At 38.3% G+C, this 18,362-nt stretch overlaps 1 protein-coding gene across 44 annotated transcripts in view; it reads right to left on the bottom strand.

Annotated features, from left to right (window-relative positions):
- PTPRD (protein tyrosine phosphatase, receptor type D) overlaps positions 1-18,362 on the bottom strand; it is a 2,534,232-nt gene that overhangs the window by 440,883 nt on the left and 2,074,987 nt on the right. For all 44 annotated transcript variants that reach the window (XM_027549289.1, XM_027549255.1, XM_027549273.1 and 41 more), the window contains one exon: positions 14,929-15,095. In XM_027549289.1, the coding sequence (XP_027405090.1) occupies positions 14,929-14,992 (64 nt within the window). In that variant the 5' untranslated portion in view covers positions 14,993-15,095. The remainder of the gene's footprint in view (positions 1-14,928; positions 15,096-18,362) is intronic.

Raw genomic sequence — 18,362 nt, 5'->3', positions numbered from 1 at the left:
GCTACCCACTCCAGTATTCTTGGGCTTCTCTTGTGGCTCAGCTAGTAAAGAATCCACCTGCAATGTGGGAGACCTGGGTTAGATCTCTGGATTGGGAAGATCCCCTGGAGAAGGGAAAGGCTACCCACTCTAGTATTCTGGACTGGAGAATCTCATGGACTGTATAGTCCATGGGGTCACAGAGTTGGACACGACTGAGCAACTTACACTTTCAGTGGCCTGAGTAAATACACCAAAGGAAAGAGAGCCAATTTATCCCCTGCCCAATAGTGGTGTCAGATCCATTTGTTAAACTGCAAACTCTCTAGAGGGAACAGATCCCAGAATACAAGCAATTGTTTTATTATAATTATCATAATACCCTTCCTGTTTCCATCTCTCATTCCAAATCAGTACAATTAAAATGCAAAAAGAATTATGTGATTTGCAACTGCTAAATGATCTTTTTATATCCTTTTGCTGATGTAGTCTTGATTATTTCAGAAACAGTAGTTTTCCACAGTGGTTTCTGCCACTTAGTTCAAATGATTCATGCGGTGGGGATCTCATTCTTTCCCTTGAGACTTTACTCCATAGTTGAACAGACTTAACCATTACTCATCGTCCTTATTCAGCCAAGATTTCTGTCTAATCTAATTAGTACTCTTTCTTCATGCAACTCTAAACAATCTCCAATCCTTATGAGAATATGGTTAGGCCCTTCCTACGTTTTCAGAAACTTGTGCCTTCTACTAGCTGCCAGGACAAACTGGCAATAGCTGGTAATTTAAATTTTCCCAAGTAAGTCAGGGATTCCGATTGCAATCAACTGCAAACTGCCCTCTCTCCATGCCCTCTGAAGGCCTTTCCATTTGATGACAGTGTGGATCAAAGTGTTATTTCCAAGCATTGTGGCTGGATCAATGGTGCTTTCTTGTGAAGAGTTTTATTTTGCTTTTGATTTATGAGTGCTGAGATGGTATAGAGGACATCAATACTAGAAGCATCCATGAAGTGATCAAATTCACCATGATATTTCTGCTTTTGCTCGCCTTATGAAACCAGTATCAGGCTTCAATACCCATGATTACAAACCTGTTTCTTTACAGACCGTGTTACAACATTCCCATCAAACATAACACTTACCAACACTTTTTATCCTAAGATGTTCATAGCTCCAAATGTCAGGCTCACAGTGCAATGAAAACTATCCCACAGCTGATAAATTATTCATTTGTCAGGAGTTTACAATCTGAAGTGGCACTAAACAGCCTAGTACCTGAAGCACCCCCCAAAGACATAAAGCACAACAACATGCAAAGCTTATTCTGCATAAATTCTAAAGGTTAAGTGCTATTAAACATCTCTGTTTATCAAGAGACGTGCTCCTTGAACTCATTTATTTTAATTAATCTGCTCCCAATAAACGTTACTAACAAAGTAAAGTGCTAAAAGAGAGTAATCAAACACATCGCTTTCCCCTGGCTAATCCCACCAGGTTAAAACAAAGTTTTCTGCTAATAAATATTCTCTAGTCCCCACTATTTTTAGAGGAGAACTTGTGTGCAAGGTCATGCAAGCAGAGGTCATGACCATGACCCTCAGTCCAAAGCTGGCTCACTGCATGGGTACGTAAATAAAGTCCTACTGTAACACCACGTCTCCCACATATTTATGAATTGTTGTGGTTGTCTTCTTGCTGTAACACAGAGGTGAATAGTTGTCACAGAGACGGCTTGGCTCACAAAATAAAAAAAGAAAAATGTTTACTATATATATGGTCCTTCACAAAAACCATTCATCGACCTCTAGTCAAAAGGCATGCAAAAATGTGGAAAGGTTTCAGAAGTTTACCACTAGATCGGGCTTTAACTGGTGTATATCAACACGTTCATCTCCTCAAGAAAGGACTGCCGTTAAACACTTGTTATTTAGAATGCCATCTGTGGTACGGAGCCGGAAGAGAAAAAAGAATAAATGATAGGTCCAAGCTAGTTCCTCAAGCTGGTAGGTATTTCATTTTGTTGACAATAATCACTAGCATTCCAGTTACCTATTGCTGTGTTTCAAACCACCTCAAAACTTGCTTAAGGCAAAGATTTCTCTGCCCAGGATTCTGCCTTGCAGGCTTCAGTTGGGTGGTTCTACTCAACTCATTTGAGATCACTCTCATGGCACCAGGAGGAGGCTGGGCTCCAGCTAGAACACCTGGAAGGCCACAAGTGTGCAGACCTTCTGGGCAGTTCTTTCTTTCCATGGGGTCCCTCCAGCTAAACAGCTGGGCATTGTTCTACGATGACTCTAGGCACCACAGAGCGGACATGGAAGCTCCCAGACTGAAAAGGGTTAAGCCCAGGACAAGTACAGCGTCTCTGCTGCAGCACTGTGTAAGTCAAAGCACCTCAAGGAAACAAGCCCAATTCAAGGGGAGGAGAATCTGACTCCACCTTGAGAGGGGCTATAGAAGAGTTTGTCCATGATTCCCAACCTACCAGAACATGACTAAGAAGAGGATCACACCATGCTTACGGTGGTTAAAGTCATGCTTCAAGTCAGAACTTACTGCTGACAATTTCAATTCAAATTGGCAGATGAGAGCAACAAGGAAGCCTAATGATTAGTGAAAATCATTTTATAATAAAATACTAGTTGCACGGATGCAAACATTTCCAAATTGATAGTATTTTTTTTTAATTCAAACAGGACAGAAGCCTTCATAGTAGTCATTCAATGGTTCTCTAGTTCTTACACAGTGCATAAACTATGGGTATGGTGTAATCTTTCCTCCGTGATTCTGAATCCTCACTCTGCTATGAATGAAGTTCCAGCACTACTGCAGTGGAGATGGGCCTCTGAAATCTCCCTTGGTGGTGACACCCCTCTGTCCCCTTGTCCAGGTTTCTGGTCACCAAGCATTTTGTTCTTGTGCCTGCTCTTTTTAATCATTCTGCCTCTTCCACAGACAAAGCATCAAGAGAGCTGAATTCTAGGGCTCTCTCCATCACCTTCTCACCTTTTTGTTCCAGGCAAGTCATCTGTTCTGACCCTTGGTTTCTTTTATCTGAGAAGTGACTGATGCTGAAGCTGAAGCTCCAGTACTCTGGCCACCTGATGCAAAGAACTGACTCATTGGAAAAGATCCTGATGCTAGGAAAGACTGAAGGCAGGAGGAGAAGGGGATGATAAGAGGATGAGGTGGTTGGATGGCATCATGGACTCAATGGACATGAGTCTGAGCAAGCTCCAGGAGTTGGTGATGGACAGAGAAGCCAGGCATGCTGCAGTCCATGGGGTCGCAAAGAGTCGGACATGGCTGCACGACTTGACTGAGCTGAACTGAACTGCGGATGATAAAAGGTATCCTCCCTACTCCTAGAGTATTCAGGAATAAGGTAAGATATAAAATGTTTAAAAATTATACAAGGGGATGGTATTTTCATGATCAATGCTATGAGATAAAGTGGATTTTATTACTAAAACAAAGTAAAATAAAAATATTAACAAAAATAATATACTATAAAGAAACTTGTTGATGTAGTAACAATGGCTAATATTTAGTGCCTACTATGTGTAAGGTATAGTTCTAAGCACCTTACATTGGTTCATATTCACAGCAATCCTGTAATTAGACAACAAATTGAGACATAAAGAAATTAGGCAATCAGTTCCTGGTTATACAGACATTAAACAGAAATCACATTTAGCTTTATCAGTTTGCATAGCTGATTTCAAGATCTTACAAAATGCCTAACATATTTCTGACAAAATTTCCCCCTTCTGTTAGAAGGGCAGAATCTCCCTCTTCTAGTCTCTGCACCAGCATTCTGTACCAGAAAAGTGAAAAGTATTAGTCCTTCAGTCATGCCCAACTCTTTGCAACCCCATGGACTGTAGCCGCCCAGGCTCCTCTGTCCATGGGATTCTCTAGGCAAGAACACTGGAGTGGGTTGCCATCTTCCCAATCCAGGTGTTGAACGTGAGTCTCCTGTATTGCAAGCGGATTCCTTAGTCTTAGCCACCAAGGAAGCCCATCCTGCACCAGCACTTACACATTATTAGTGTTCTTAACCAAGGGTTTCTTTGCCCCTCAGGGAACATTTAGCAATATCTGAAGACTTCTGGTTGTCACAACTGGGGGCTAGAATGTTACTGGGAATAAGCCAGGGATGTTGCTACACATTCTACAATACTCAGAGCAAACCCCACCCAACACAAAGAATTACCCAGCCCAAAAGGTCAACAGTGTTAAGCTTGACAAACTCCAGGCTACACTGATGGCACAAATATAGCCAGCAGAGATTTAACTGAGTTCAGCATATAAGTTATAAAACAAATCTAAGACAAGGATGCTTTTTTTATTATGCTTTTTTTGTTGCTGTTCAAGGTATTGCTCATTCCTTGAGCTGAAAATCATCTCAGCTAGGAGAAAATGCAAGACAATTGATTTCTACATACATCAGGCAGGTTGGTTTCTACAATGGGATAAAGATGAACCTTTACTGAATACCTGCCATGCATCAGGTACTCACAGCACTTCGCATAAAGGATTTCATTTGAATCTCACAGCAACTTATAAGAGCTATGAGCATTCCCAAATGGTCAGAAGAATTGAGAAAACTGTTTAAGGTAAGCAGAGGAACCAGAATTTAAGCCAAATCTGGTTGCTAATCCTGCGTACTATTTTACAGAAAACATGTTTAACTTATAGTTTAATAATCCTTAATTTATTATCCTATAACTCCCCTGGGCTTAAACCTAAATCCAATGTGTTAAATCACATAAGCAATAGATTTCCTCCAAGCAAAAGAAGTTTACCAGGAAAAAGTTAATTAAAATTATTTCATCTACATAGAGGACACACTTTCCCTACAGGAATCACTTAGGAATCCCATTGCTGTGTGGTGGTGGTGTAGTTGCTAAGACGTGTCCAACTCTTGTGAGCCCATGGGCTGCAGCCCACCAGACTTCTCTGTCCATAGATTTTCCAGGCAAGAATACTGGAGTGGGTTGCCATTTGCTTCTCCAGGGGATCTTCCCAACCTAGGGATTGAACCCAGGTCTCCTGCACTGTAGGCAGATTCTTTACCAAATGAACACCAGGGTTCTTAACTAAATGGAACCATATAGATGAAAGGCCTATAGAATCTCCCTTTTTCCCTGCAAAGGTATGCTGGCCATCACTTTCCAATAAAAAAAAAGCTCTGTTTTCATATGTACCTCCTTAGTCCTCTCCAGCTCTGGATATTGATGGAGTGTAGACTTCACTGCATATTTCCAATGCAGAAATATCTTCTGCTTCAAAAGAAAAACAAATTATGCCAGAGCTAAAGAGTTAAAAGCAGATTATTTTTGCTCTTGTTAACCAAAGGTTTTAGTGTCCAAAGTCTACATGGATGGTACAAAGGAAATTTCATTCGAGGAGCTTAGAAAATGAATTTAGAACCTAATCAGAGATTGCACCAACCCTTCAATGAACTATTTGAGAAAAAAACATTTACTTTGTCCAGTAGAGGACAGTGTGCCCAACTAAGGTTTCATAGATAGATATCCCAAGAACACATGCGTTTCCCATATACTGGAGCAATCCAACACCTTTTAAGGCCCGCAGGGCCACATGGTCTAGCCCCACCCCGCTCTCCTGCCTTCCCACCCACTGTGCCTCAGACCCTTGGGCCTTATTTTGTCCTTTGAACACAGGAGGCTTCTTTCCTTCAGGCTTTTGTGAATCACTGTTCTATTTGCCTGGATGCCTTGAACTCTACTTTTTCACAGCTGGTGGCTCCCCATCACTCAGCTTAAGTGTTGTCTCTCACTAGGCAACACCTTCCTTGACAGAAAATGAAGAAATGCCCTGTCCCCTCCTCTAATACCCCCCTTACTTTCACAGCACATCACCCTGTTTCATTATCTCTGCTGCATTTGTAACTATCAAAGTCACACTGTTCTTTTATCTCTGGTTCACAACCTTGTGCTGCGTGCTTCTCTCCTCCCTCCCCAGCTAGAATGTAAATTCTGTGATAACAAGAACCAGGATATGGCTTGTTTGGGGCACACAGTAGGCATTTACTGAATTAAACATTAATTTTCAACTAAACATTGTGATTTAAATTTACTTTTAAAGGATACACAACGACATTAAAGAGGTGCTCTTTGTAATGACCTAAAATCACTACAGCTGAAAACAATGAATGCCTTCCCTTAGTCTATTTTTTTAATAGCTAGTACTTTTATTAATAGGTGGTTGCAGTAACATTTTTGAATATCAAGTTGTAAACTTTTGTTACCAATTAAAATGAGGTTCACAAAAATCTTAACTTGACCAGATATAAAACAATTTAAAAATCTTTAAAGGTGTACTGAGGGAAAAAACAGGCTCTTTTCAAAACATGTTTGTCATTACCAAAAATATCTGTCTTTAGGTAAAAATAAAAAGTCCCATGATGCATAAATAATACAGATAGTTCTAACGATCTGGTCAATGGTATGCAGAACTTAAGGTCTGCAATTTTTTGTGGTAAACAAACAACCATAATTTATTTTTTTCTCACTCCTTTATGAAGTGAAGTGAAATGAAAGTCGCTCAGTCATGTTCGACTCTGCGGCCCCATGGACTATACAGTCCAGGGAATTCTACAGGCCAGAATACTGGAATGGGTAGCTGTTCCCTTATCCAGGGGATCTTCCCAACCCAGGGATCAAACCTAGGTCTCCTGCATTGCAGATGGATTCTTTAACAGCTGAGCCACAGGGAAGCAATTCAGCAAAAACAACAAACAAAGGAAAAACTAAGAGATAAAATAAACTACTGGAATGTATTTAACCAGCTCCTTTTACTTCCCGCACTTATAGCCCAAAAGTAACGTATTATGCACTACTTTTTAAATATGAAAATATAAGTACTTAGTGTATTTTAATGTCACATTTAACAACTGTAGTATAAAAGAACTGTCAGAACACTATGCTGTGCTATACAAAACCCACCACATATTGTAAAGTGAATTTAAAAACTTCATTAGAGAACAAACGCTAAATTGAAATACCTTTTCTAGTAAGGTTTTAAAGTTCATTCACAGTTTTAAACTAATTCTGGATTCCAAGGTACTTTTTTTTTGACAAATACATGAATATTTATTTATTACAAATACATGAAATTTATTAAGTTTATAATAAAATTGTCTGAACAACCAAAAAGAGAAATTATAAGTATGAGCAATAATGTATTTCAGGGAAAAAGGACATGCTAAAAATAAAGAATTACATGTCCCTCATTATCATAATTCTGAGTGAAAGAAAAAAGCTAATCTGTTGTTGGTTCAAGTTTTAGGAGAATGTATCTCAGTAAAATCAACTTTTTTTTTTTTTCAGTTTCAAGGCCATCTGGTCTTCCTAACTGCCATCACTCTTCTCTCCTGCTTCCCATCTTTTAACCTTCAACAAGACTCTTAAAAGACCTCAAGGACATTTTTGTTGGCCTGGCTCCAAAAGACTTTTCCATCCCTGCTACCACCACACTGCTGTTTTTTCACACTTCTTTCTGTTACTCTTCCAGCTGTCTTTGGAATAAAACCCAAGATACTGAACAAGTTCTAAAGCCTCGCATTAGATAGCCCTGCTTACTTGTACACTCTTATTGGATTACTTCCTCCTTCTCACCACCTGGGATCCAGTTACATCCATTCTTTCAAGTCCCCAGAATATAGTAGGTCGTCCCTGTCTTGCCGTATAAAAGTTTCTTGAACTTTAACAGCTCTTGCAGGCGTAGTTTAGTTAACTTCTATTCATCCATCAAGTGCTAACTCAAAAAGCATTCCCTCAGAGCTATGCATTTGATCTTCTTTAATAGAAGAACTACACCTTTAAAAAAAAATTGATGTGAAAACTAGTAAAACCTGTAGTTAATAGTCTTGTGCTAATATTGACTTTCTGATTTTGATAATGTACTGCAATTATGTAACACATCATTATTGGGGAAATACGTGTGAAGTCTACACGGAAAATGCTGTACAATTTTAATTTCTTTCAAGTCTAAAATTATTTCACAATAAGCAAAAAAGTAAATCACTGCTTCAGAAACCTTTTTATTACTCTTCTGAATAGCTGAGACACTAACCTCCTTATTTTCTTCCCTCATAACATTTATCACCAAACATATAAAAGTTTTGAGATTAATCATCCCTCTATGGGGTAAGGATCCTATTCCTTTACCTCATCATTGTTTAGCCAGTAGTTACCTCAATACTTGACACAGGAAATATGTCCAATAAATAATTATTAAAGGGAGTATTAAATACATGAATGTACCAATCAGTCAATGCCCATTGGTGGCAAAACTGTATATATAATGATATATATTTACAGTTTCAAAAGATATTGCTCAAATTATGATGTTAATGGGATCATCAATGTCCTAAATATTGACCTAAATGTTTAGATCTACATACATATGATTCTAATTTGGAAATGATGCAAATCAATGAGAAAAAAGCACAACAGCACCTAACATTTAGTGAATATTTAATCCTATTCTTCAAAATACTTTATAAACAGTTCTCTATTTAATCCTTATGATATCCATATCAAATGTATGCCACTTTTCATCTTCATTTTACAGATATGAAAATGGCCTACAGACTTGTAACTTGCACATGGTCAGAACACTTATACAGCAGAGGCAAGATTTGAACACAGGGCTTCCCTTGGGGCTCAGCTTGTAAAGAATCTGCCTGCAGTGCGGGAGACCTGGGTTCAATCCCTGAATTGGGAAGATCCCCTGGAGAAGGGAAAGGCTACCTACTCCAGTATTCTGGCCTAGAGAATTCCATGGACTGTATAGTCCATAGGGTCGCAAAGAGTTGGACATGACTGAGCAACTAAGCACATTCGGCTTCCAAGTCTATATTCTTAAGTATGACTCCTGCCTAGAGATGAAGCCTGGGAGCGCTGCTTGAGAGAGTTTTGAAAAGTGAGCCATGAAATCTAAAGGAAGATTACAAGTTGATGTGGAACCACACTTCTTTAAATCTTTGTATCCCCACCATTATACACAAAGTTTTCCATGGAGTACATGCTCACTCGCTAGTGCGCTCTCTCTCTCTCTCTCACACACACACACACACACACACTGCATCACAAATGAATAAATAAATCTAAAGCAAGCTAAGGAAAAGAGAAAAAGCAAAATTATAGGTAAGAGAATCAATTTCCACCCAAGCACCAGTACTATTAATTCTTTATTTCCAGATGGACACTGGTTGGGAATTCTCTGAATTTACTGAAGCAGGACAACAAAGGCAGAAGAGTGGAGGCTCCCAAACAGATCAAACTTATTTGAAATGAATCAGGTAAATAGTAACTATGCGAGGAAAATTAAAGAAACTAAGAATGTCCTGGGAAAGAAATTAAGGAATCACAGAACAGTATAGTCAAATATCACCAGGCTATGAGCAGTAACAAAGCAATTCACAAATATTTCAGATATTGTTCCATCTGTCAAGCTTAAGGGCCTCATCACAAGTAGAGATCAGAGATAACAAATATGTTGTATCTTGGACTAAAAATAAAGCAAGTCCCTTTATACACAATAAAATGCTTTGAAGTATACACATTTGTTGATTGTGTGACATATTCTTAACCTTACTAGATAGGTACAGCTCTGCTGGGAGCAATTAATTGAGAAAGCTACAGAAAACTCTGCAAAGGATAAGTGAAATAGTTGGAATACTTTTCTTGCTGCAGACAGCTGGATGGTGCTAATTTAGCTACTTTACCATGAGGGGAGGAAGGAGGGAGCAGTAAGGTTTTTTGTATTTTGCCACACCTCCACAAATTCAGAGAAAAGGAAAACAAGGAAGGCATTGATAAGCATGGAAAATGAACTGGCTTTCTTCCTGCTTTCCTCAATGAGCATGTCTATTCTAACTGGCCCAAGGAACCAGTACACTTTTTATTCAGGTGACACACACCAAAGGGAATCTAACCAGAGAGCTGTGCTAAGCAGCAGTTTACCTTTTGTTTTTCAAAGAGCTTTACTGGAATATGATTGACAGACATACAGATCACCCATTCAAAATGTCCTACTTCAATGGTATTTTGTACCTGTATATCCAATTAGTATCAGCACCCCAATCTAATTTTAGAACATTTTCATCATCCCTAGCAATTAATACATTTTAATAGATGGTTAAATGGTTTGTGATCTAAATACATAAATACATGCAAGCATATATACATATATCATACATGCCTAAACACTCATAATCCAAAATAAAAACTAAAGAACATTTCTGATGAGCTATGAATGCTCTCAGTGAAATGGCCCTGTCTACTGGAAGGAACACATTTTGATGACAGAAAAAAGACAGTCTTTCCATTCCTAACTTCATTTTGGTGATCTAACGACTTGAGTTAGGTTTCTTTGCAGAAGTAATTTCTGCAAAATACAAAAGGAATCATTTGCCCTGCCCTTCAAACTCATCATTTTCCTGTTTTTTAGTTTTCTTCCTGAAGAATAATTTCTGGCCATATCAAAAACCACTTACTCTCTTCATTACTATGTTTACTTCCATCTCGAACTTTCCGGACCAGGGGCCCATATATTCCTGTATCTGGTTATAGTAAATATCTCCAGCTCCTCCTTCTGAGCAACTCAAGAAAATTCATTACAGGAAGCAACAAAACAGGAAGATGGAAACACTTTCCATTAGCCATTAGACCCAAGCCAAATTAATTTTAAATTGGTAATATCTTAAGCTTGAAAAAGCAGATATGCTTCAAATTTTTCCCTCTTGATCTTCAGATTAACTCCTGGAACAGAGTTTATAAGAGTCGCCTATGTGTAGGATTTTTTTTTTTTTTTAAAGAGAGGCAAGCTGGGGACTTTTAACACACTGCAGGAAAATCTGGTTTATCAATCATCCAAATTTTTATAATCTGTAGATCAAATTTAAATAATTTTAGTACAATACCTAAACACAAGTGCTCAATGAAAAATGTTAGCTGAATGTTTTTGAATAATAGATAACACATTAAATATCTACTGTGTGTTATCTGCTGATCTGTGTTTTACATTAATTCATTTCATCCTCAATAAACCCAAGAGAAGGCACTAGTCTATGCCATCACCATCATCACTCATCATCCACATTTTTAAGATAGGAAACTGAGGCAAAGAGTACGAGGCATCATGTTCCAGGTTACAAAAGGACAGGCAGAATTTAAAACCAGACTCTGGTTTCAGAGCTTACTTTATTGAGTACCACCCTATGCTCCCCGTCAGAAAACAAGCAAGTCGGTCATCTTACAATAACGATGTCAGTCTATTCTCTAATGCCAAAGAAATAATGCAGTTACACTGGACAGAGAGATATACTACCAGAGGGGGGATAATAGAAACCTAGTTGCTTTCACATAGGACAGAAGTACTGCAAGTTGATGGGGACTACAGGGAGGTTCATTAACAGCAAGAAGGAACATGAGGGTGTGTTCACCATATGAGACAGCAAAGAGGCAAAGAGCAGCGGGAAAAAGATGAACTAAACCATTTTAGGAATTCATCTGTCGACAGTTGTGTTTGTAATAAAGATCCAGTAACACTCATGTCCAATGACAGTGGCCAAAAAGCATAAACTCAGATCTAGAATGTAAATGATTTCATTGTAGTGAAACCAGTTTTATAAAAGAAGATTTAACAGCAGATTCTTGGTCTGCATTTAGTTCAAAAAACAAACAAAATGACTGGTAAATAACAAACTAATACTAAATAAAATTATCAGAAACTATTATGCAAACAGAGCCAACAGAAAGATATTTACCCCAGAATTATATTAATATAATATATTCTAAATTCTTCTAGAATTTGCATGCATATTGACACCAAACTGATCTCAGTCAAACCACGACAGAAAACTGGTCAGCCTGGCAGGCGGAAGGGCTACTCCTAATACTGAGAGAGAAGTCCCACTTGACTCTTCCCTGAGACCACAGCTCTACCATGTGTGTGTGCATTCAAGAAGCAATAAGCGACAACATTTCAAGTGTTACACACCTAGGACAAAAAGAAATAGGATCCATGCACACGTGTAGTCTTTAAAAATAATAGTGGAGATTGATCAGGCACTTTAAATAGGCACTGCAAAAACACACAGAGTCGGACACGACTGAGGTGACTTAGCAGCAGCCGCGGCAGCAAAAACTATAAATTTCTGTTAAAGGGATATTTTCACAATTTTTCAATCTGGGTTTGAACCAAGGCTCATGAGAGCTCTTCTACTAAATGCAACATCACACCAGCACTTTGCTATGGTGTTCCACACAATAGATTATAAGCCTAACTTCATGGCTCTTTGGAATTAATCATTTCTAAAGGGAGGGAGTTGTACACATAGAGTTAACAGAGTTCGCCAGAATGGCTTCTTTCTACTCCCAACCTATCATATCATCCCTTCTTCAAAAGAGAATAATATTTAAAAAAAAATTATTCCATAGTAAATGAATGGCTTTGACAAGCTACTATTAAATTTTGAAATATAACTCCCAATCCCTTGTACAAATATAAAATACAGTTAGGAAAGAGGGAAAAAATATAGCTAGATATTCTGAAGAAATCACAGAGAAACAAATCAGTCTCCCAGGTAATACAAGCCTGAGAAATATCATCTTTATATGATGGTGAAGAATCAATTTTTTCTTCATTGTAACTTCTATCTTTATTTTTTTCAGTGTTTTAAGTGATGCTAATGGCACAATTTAATGGCTTACAGTCTAAATCCTATTTTATCCATTGTTCTTTAAACATTCGTAGTGGCTAAAATTATATCTCAAGCTCTATATGTGTTTACATGCACCATGAATATCCTCCAGTAGATTACTAGGGGATGTTCTTTCTTCTTTTACAATGTATCTTAAAAAAAAAAGAAAAGCCATGTCTGATTCTTCATGTATTTCCCCAGGAATACTCAGGTTACACATGCTGTTCAACAATGGAAAAAGAATGTATTAAAGGGAAAATATCCTAAAGTAAGGTTGAGGAGACACAAAACACTAAACAAAATTAATCTGGCAAAGAAGCCTGCCCCTCCTTGTAGTGCAAAAGGACAAGTGAGAGAGAAAGGATTATTTTCCAGATTACATCTTGAGGTTGAAAACTGGTATCACATAAATATACAACATGGTGAATATCTTAATTTAACTAATAACCACTTACTCAGGCCTTTGTTATTTCTTGCTTAAGACTCTACTGGATAAGAAATGTGAGGGAAGAGTGGAAGAGAAAGAGAAGAGGTAGAACAAGAGGAGGAATAGTAGACTGTCTTTAAAAGATAATTTTAAATTTTAAAAGTATGTGTTCTTCAAGCTTGGTATCTGTCTGCCACTTTTCACCAGAGAATTAAGCAAAAGCAAACTTTTCAGTAGAAGAATATGCTTACTTATCTAGAATGATAACTTCACGGATATATGATAATTAGGTGTAGTAACTTTAAGAAAATCTCTGAGATATGACATTAAAGTGACTTCCCATGGTCTTAATACGTTTTTGCCAAAAATTGACAACTGTAGAACAACTTATTTTTTCACTCTAGCCACAACAGAGAAATAAATCCATATGCCTTATTTCTTTAATACACTAAATTTAGATTTCAGTGTTAAAATAGGTTTTGACATAAACGGCTTTAAAATAACACAAGCGTCTTTCACTTGGGTCTTTTCCCAGTTAATTATTTGTTGGCATTGTAGTAGAAATTCCTTGGCTTCACCTTAAACCAGCACTCCCAAGTGCTAATTAGGAGACTATATACATTATTAACCAGAGAATGTTGTGCCTAAAACATGTATGTTCCATATGTATCCTATTGTTAACAATATTCCTTTCACTCCTGGAAAGCTCTCTTTAAAAACTAGAGCCCCTATTTAAACAAAGAAATTGGCTGCTATTGAGGAAATTCTTGTTGAAATGCAATTCATAGGTAAGGGCCAACAAGACACCGGATCGCTGTCTTTGAAACATCTTTAACATGAATCAAGTTCAATCTGAAATAGTCGGTGTAAGTAAAAGTTAACGACTACAGATATTACACACTTTGATAGTACCAAGGGGCCTCCAAAGAGAATGGTCAACTCTTGTAAGAGCTAAACCACTACCAAGAACCAGACATGTCAGTGAATGCAAGCCAGACATGCCTTTTTCCAGTACTGTCTCTTCCCAAAAGCCAAAGGACAGATGGAGAAAGAAACATAAATAAATAAGGTAGGTCTAATGACTTCTGAATTACAAAGGAGATATGATCATCTCATTAACTGGCAGGTTAATTGACCACAATCTCGACTTCACAAATTGAGTCCCATAATCCAAACTTTGGTGTCTGTATGCCACAGAATTATCCTCACACTTCCACACTCTTCATCCAGCCACAAAGTTGTCAGTTCTGCTTGATTTGTTTGAATACTGTACTCCACGACAGCTGTCGGAAACGGTACGTTAGAACAGCTGCTATGACAGCTACAAGGGCTTGGAAGTTTAATTGGGCTCAATGTGACACTGTGCATTTTTCTAAACATAGAAATAGCCACAAAACTAAAGAAATTTCTAATGGGTCTGAGCAATGTTTACTTATTGGCACCAACAACTGGTTAATCCCAGTTGGTGTTCTATCATTGGTCTCATAGTGTCTTTTGCCACTGGGCTGGTAAGAGTATCAAAAAAAAAAAAAAAAAGCCAAAACAATAGGAGCAGTTAGATGCACAAGAAAAAGGGCATTAAGCAAGAGAGGAAATGGTAAGGAAGTCACATCAATAATCTCTCTGAAAGGCTGGCTGGTAGCCAAGGAGGATCCCACAGTGTCTCAGGATTTACTTCCAAAGGAAACATATTCAGCAGCCCTGAGCATGGTGCCAACTGCAAACAAAACCACTCATTATGGTCCCAGCCCCCCAGGGAAAGGGAGGATGGCTTACTCTCAGCATCCGCGTGGAGGAAGAAGGCAAGGAGCAGCAGCAATGGCCTGGCTATGTGCACCATCCTGCAGCTTGGCACCAGCACACACTGGCAGCTTGGAATCACTGCCTCAGAAGCCGCAGCAAGTCAGGCTGATCTGAAATTTCAGCTGGAACACTTTCAGAGCCTGTGAGGGGAGTGGTAGAAGAAAGGGAAGAAAGACAAAAGACACTTAGACTTCTCGCTCTTTTCACCTTGTCCCATCACAACCACCAGGAGAGATGCAAACCACTGTATATACAGCCCATAAACTGTAACCGCGATGCCTTTGTATTAGCAAACAAACAACCTGGTTTGTGAAATGAGGCAGCCCAAGCTTATCTTATTCCCATGTTGAGGTCATCTTGAAGCCAACCATTTTGAATTTCACTCTCTGCTCAGGCCACCTTTTGGGCAATGCTTTATGAGAAGAAACTGTCACTTCTTAGGAAATATTACATGAATACATCGGTGGAAGAAAGCACATCAATGCTATGTGTAAGATTTAAGAGATGCTCCACTGTGCAGGATAAAAGTCTATTATTGGCAGAATAACGGAAGTTGCTTTCTTGGCACCAGGTGAAATGACAGTGTTAATTCAACTTCTCCAGCTAAATAGTAGAGGTTAGAATGTTTTACACCAGCACATTTGGCTTCTTCCCTAAAGACACATCACATCTAGGTCTAGTTTGGCTTCAATAAGTCAAAACAATAGCTAGCATAAGCCACTTTGATTTAACAGGATGTTTATATGCCTCCTGGGCAAGGGCTTAGTTTTCTCAATCTTCTATGTAAAATCAATAAGCCACAGACTGCTTTTACAGAGCCTACTGAGTGCAAAACATCAGAACTGCAATTCATGTGTGCATCTCGAGATACACAAATGAGTCAGATTCCACCCTCTGTGATTTTCCAGTTTAGGAGGGAAAATAACCCAGGTACATTGAATGATGAGTACAAGTTAATAAGTGACTAGTGCCAGGGAGGAAAGCCAAATAATGCCACGGAATACAGGGAGCAGGATGATATCATGGAAAAAAGCAGTGTCTTCAATTAGACCCTGGAGTACTGGCAGGATTTTACCAAAAGAAAGGCAAGGCATTCCAGGAATTCTAAGAAAAAAGCAGGGCAGTGAAAAAGGAACTCTGGCAAAGGTGAGTCACCTGACTGGCCTAGATGAGGACTTCCCAAATATCTATATGCATCAGAAGCACCTGGCATGCTTACACCAAGGCACCCTCCCACCAGAGTTTGTGAATCAGTAGGTCTGTGGTGGGGGTCCAAAAACCTGCATTTCTAACGAGTTTTTGAAAGATGCTGAAGCAGCTGATCCCAGGTCCACACTGACACTACAGGATAGGTGTGATGGATCCACTAGGAAACCAAAAGAGGATGAGGCAAAACACAATGGCTCAGGATTAAAAAATAACAGATCATGGAGAGCCTTGGATACCAACCTAAGTCAACCAGCCTTTTTGCAGCAAACCACAAAGGGGATTATTTAATGTTTTGGAGAAGAACAATATAGAATGAAGCTTTGGAAAGATTAAGTGACAGCTGGATGTGGGATGATTTACAGAACACTATTATCAGGAGTCGCAACTAAGAAGTAACACAGACCATAAGAGTGATGGTGGTCCTGTTGGGAATAGAAAAAATGGAAGTGATGACTGACTGGCTCCAAGCAACAATTTGAAGTATGGCTCTTTAGGTGATAAATAATAGTTCCTACAGAACCTTCAGTAAATTGAGCACAACATTTTATACACAGTAGGCTCTTAATAAAGAAAGAAGGCATTTTTAACGTTATTGCTTTCTCTTTCACTGTGAGAGCAACTTAAGAAAGACAATCAGGACGTGTTTGCCCATGAAACAGTATACCTCTAATTTTTGCATGTTGGATTAGGTGGAAACACATACAAAACTTCCAACAAAATACTAGAGCTACCCAGAAATACCCTAAAAACTTAAAATAACTTGTACTTTAAAAAAGAATATTCTCTAGACAGGAAACACAAAAATGGTGTATAAACTCGAACCCAAAACAATAAAGTAAATGGCAACGGGATCATACTTATTAGTAATTACCTTAAACGTAAATGGGTTGAATGCCCCAACCAAAAGACAAAGACTGGCTGAATGGATACAAAAACAAGACCCCTACATATGTTGTCTACAAGAGACCCACCTCAAAACAGGGGACACATACAGACTGAAAGTGAAGGGCTGGAAAAAGATTTTCCATGCAAATTGGGACCAAAAGAAAGCAGGAGTCACAATACTCGTATCAGATAAATTAGAATTTAAAACAAAGGCTGTGAAAAAAGACAAAGAAGGTCACTACATAATGATCAAAGGATCAATCCAAGAAGAAGATATAACAATTATAAATATATATCCACCCAACATGGGAGCACCGCAGTATGTAAGACAAATCCTAACAAGTATGAAAGGAGAAATTAACAATAACACAATAATAGTGGGAGACTTTAATACCCCACTCACACTTATGGATAGATCAACTAAACAGAAAATTAACAAGGAAAAAATAAATAAATAAATAGCTGACTTTATTTAAGCATTCCCTTACTGATGAATATTTGGATTATTTTCAGTTTCTATTGTTAAAAAATGTTCCAATAAAACTATTTGTGCCTAATTCAAAAAAAATAAAATAAAATAAAATAACATTCCATATATAAAAAAAAAAAAAAAGAGCTGGGAGGTCCTCCTCCTCAGACAAAAAAAAAAAAAGAATTGCAATACAGATACTATAGTGTGTCTTTTATGAAATTGAGCATGAGAATAAAATTTTTTCTAAAAAGATACTTTTTCGGTGCTATACATGAATGGTATGAATGCAAGAAATACAAAACTAAAAGGAAAGGAGTGAATCATTCTAAGTACCATTCCACTAGCCTTTTTTTTTTTCTTTTCAACAGATTTGTGGGTGGCATGAAGAATCAAATTGTACATTGAAATGCACATACTTGAAACCAAAAGCTAGCCAGCTGCTCCAAATCAGCTATTGTTATCAATCTCATTTGGAAAACAACTTATCAAGCAGTTCACAGCTATCAAATGTTAAAATCCTCCAAACTTCATAGTCAAAGTGCTAAAGGAAATCAGCTCTTCCCCTGCCCCTCTTTCACCACTCCCATCCTCACGCCAGCATTTCAAATGACGGCAAGTCCAGGAGACATCAGTGCTGTCAGACTCAATTTGTGTCTGTGCGAGCGTATCAGAGCCAACTGCTACATAATGCCTCCGTGCAACCTCAGAGATGGAGATGGATGAAAGGCTCTCTCAGCAAAGAGGTGATTTGGTTTTCCCCCTGCTCGACTAAAGGGACATAAGAAGACTAAATTCTTCCCAATGAAACTACAAATGTTACCTCTGGACTTGACACAGTGAT

Source organism: Bos indicus x Bos taurus, chromosome 8, assembly GCF_003369695.1.
Source record: "Bos indicus x Bos taurus breed Angus x Brahman F1 hybrid chromosome 8, Bos_hybrid_MaternalHap_v2.0, whole genome shotgun sequence".
NCBI lineage: Eukaryota > Metazoa > Chordata > Mammalia > Artiodactyla > Bovidae > Bos > Bos indicus x Bos taurus.
Note: the sequence above shows the minus strand (reverse complement) of the source record. Positions and strands in the feature narration are given on the sequence as shown.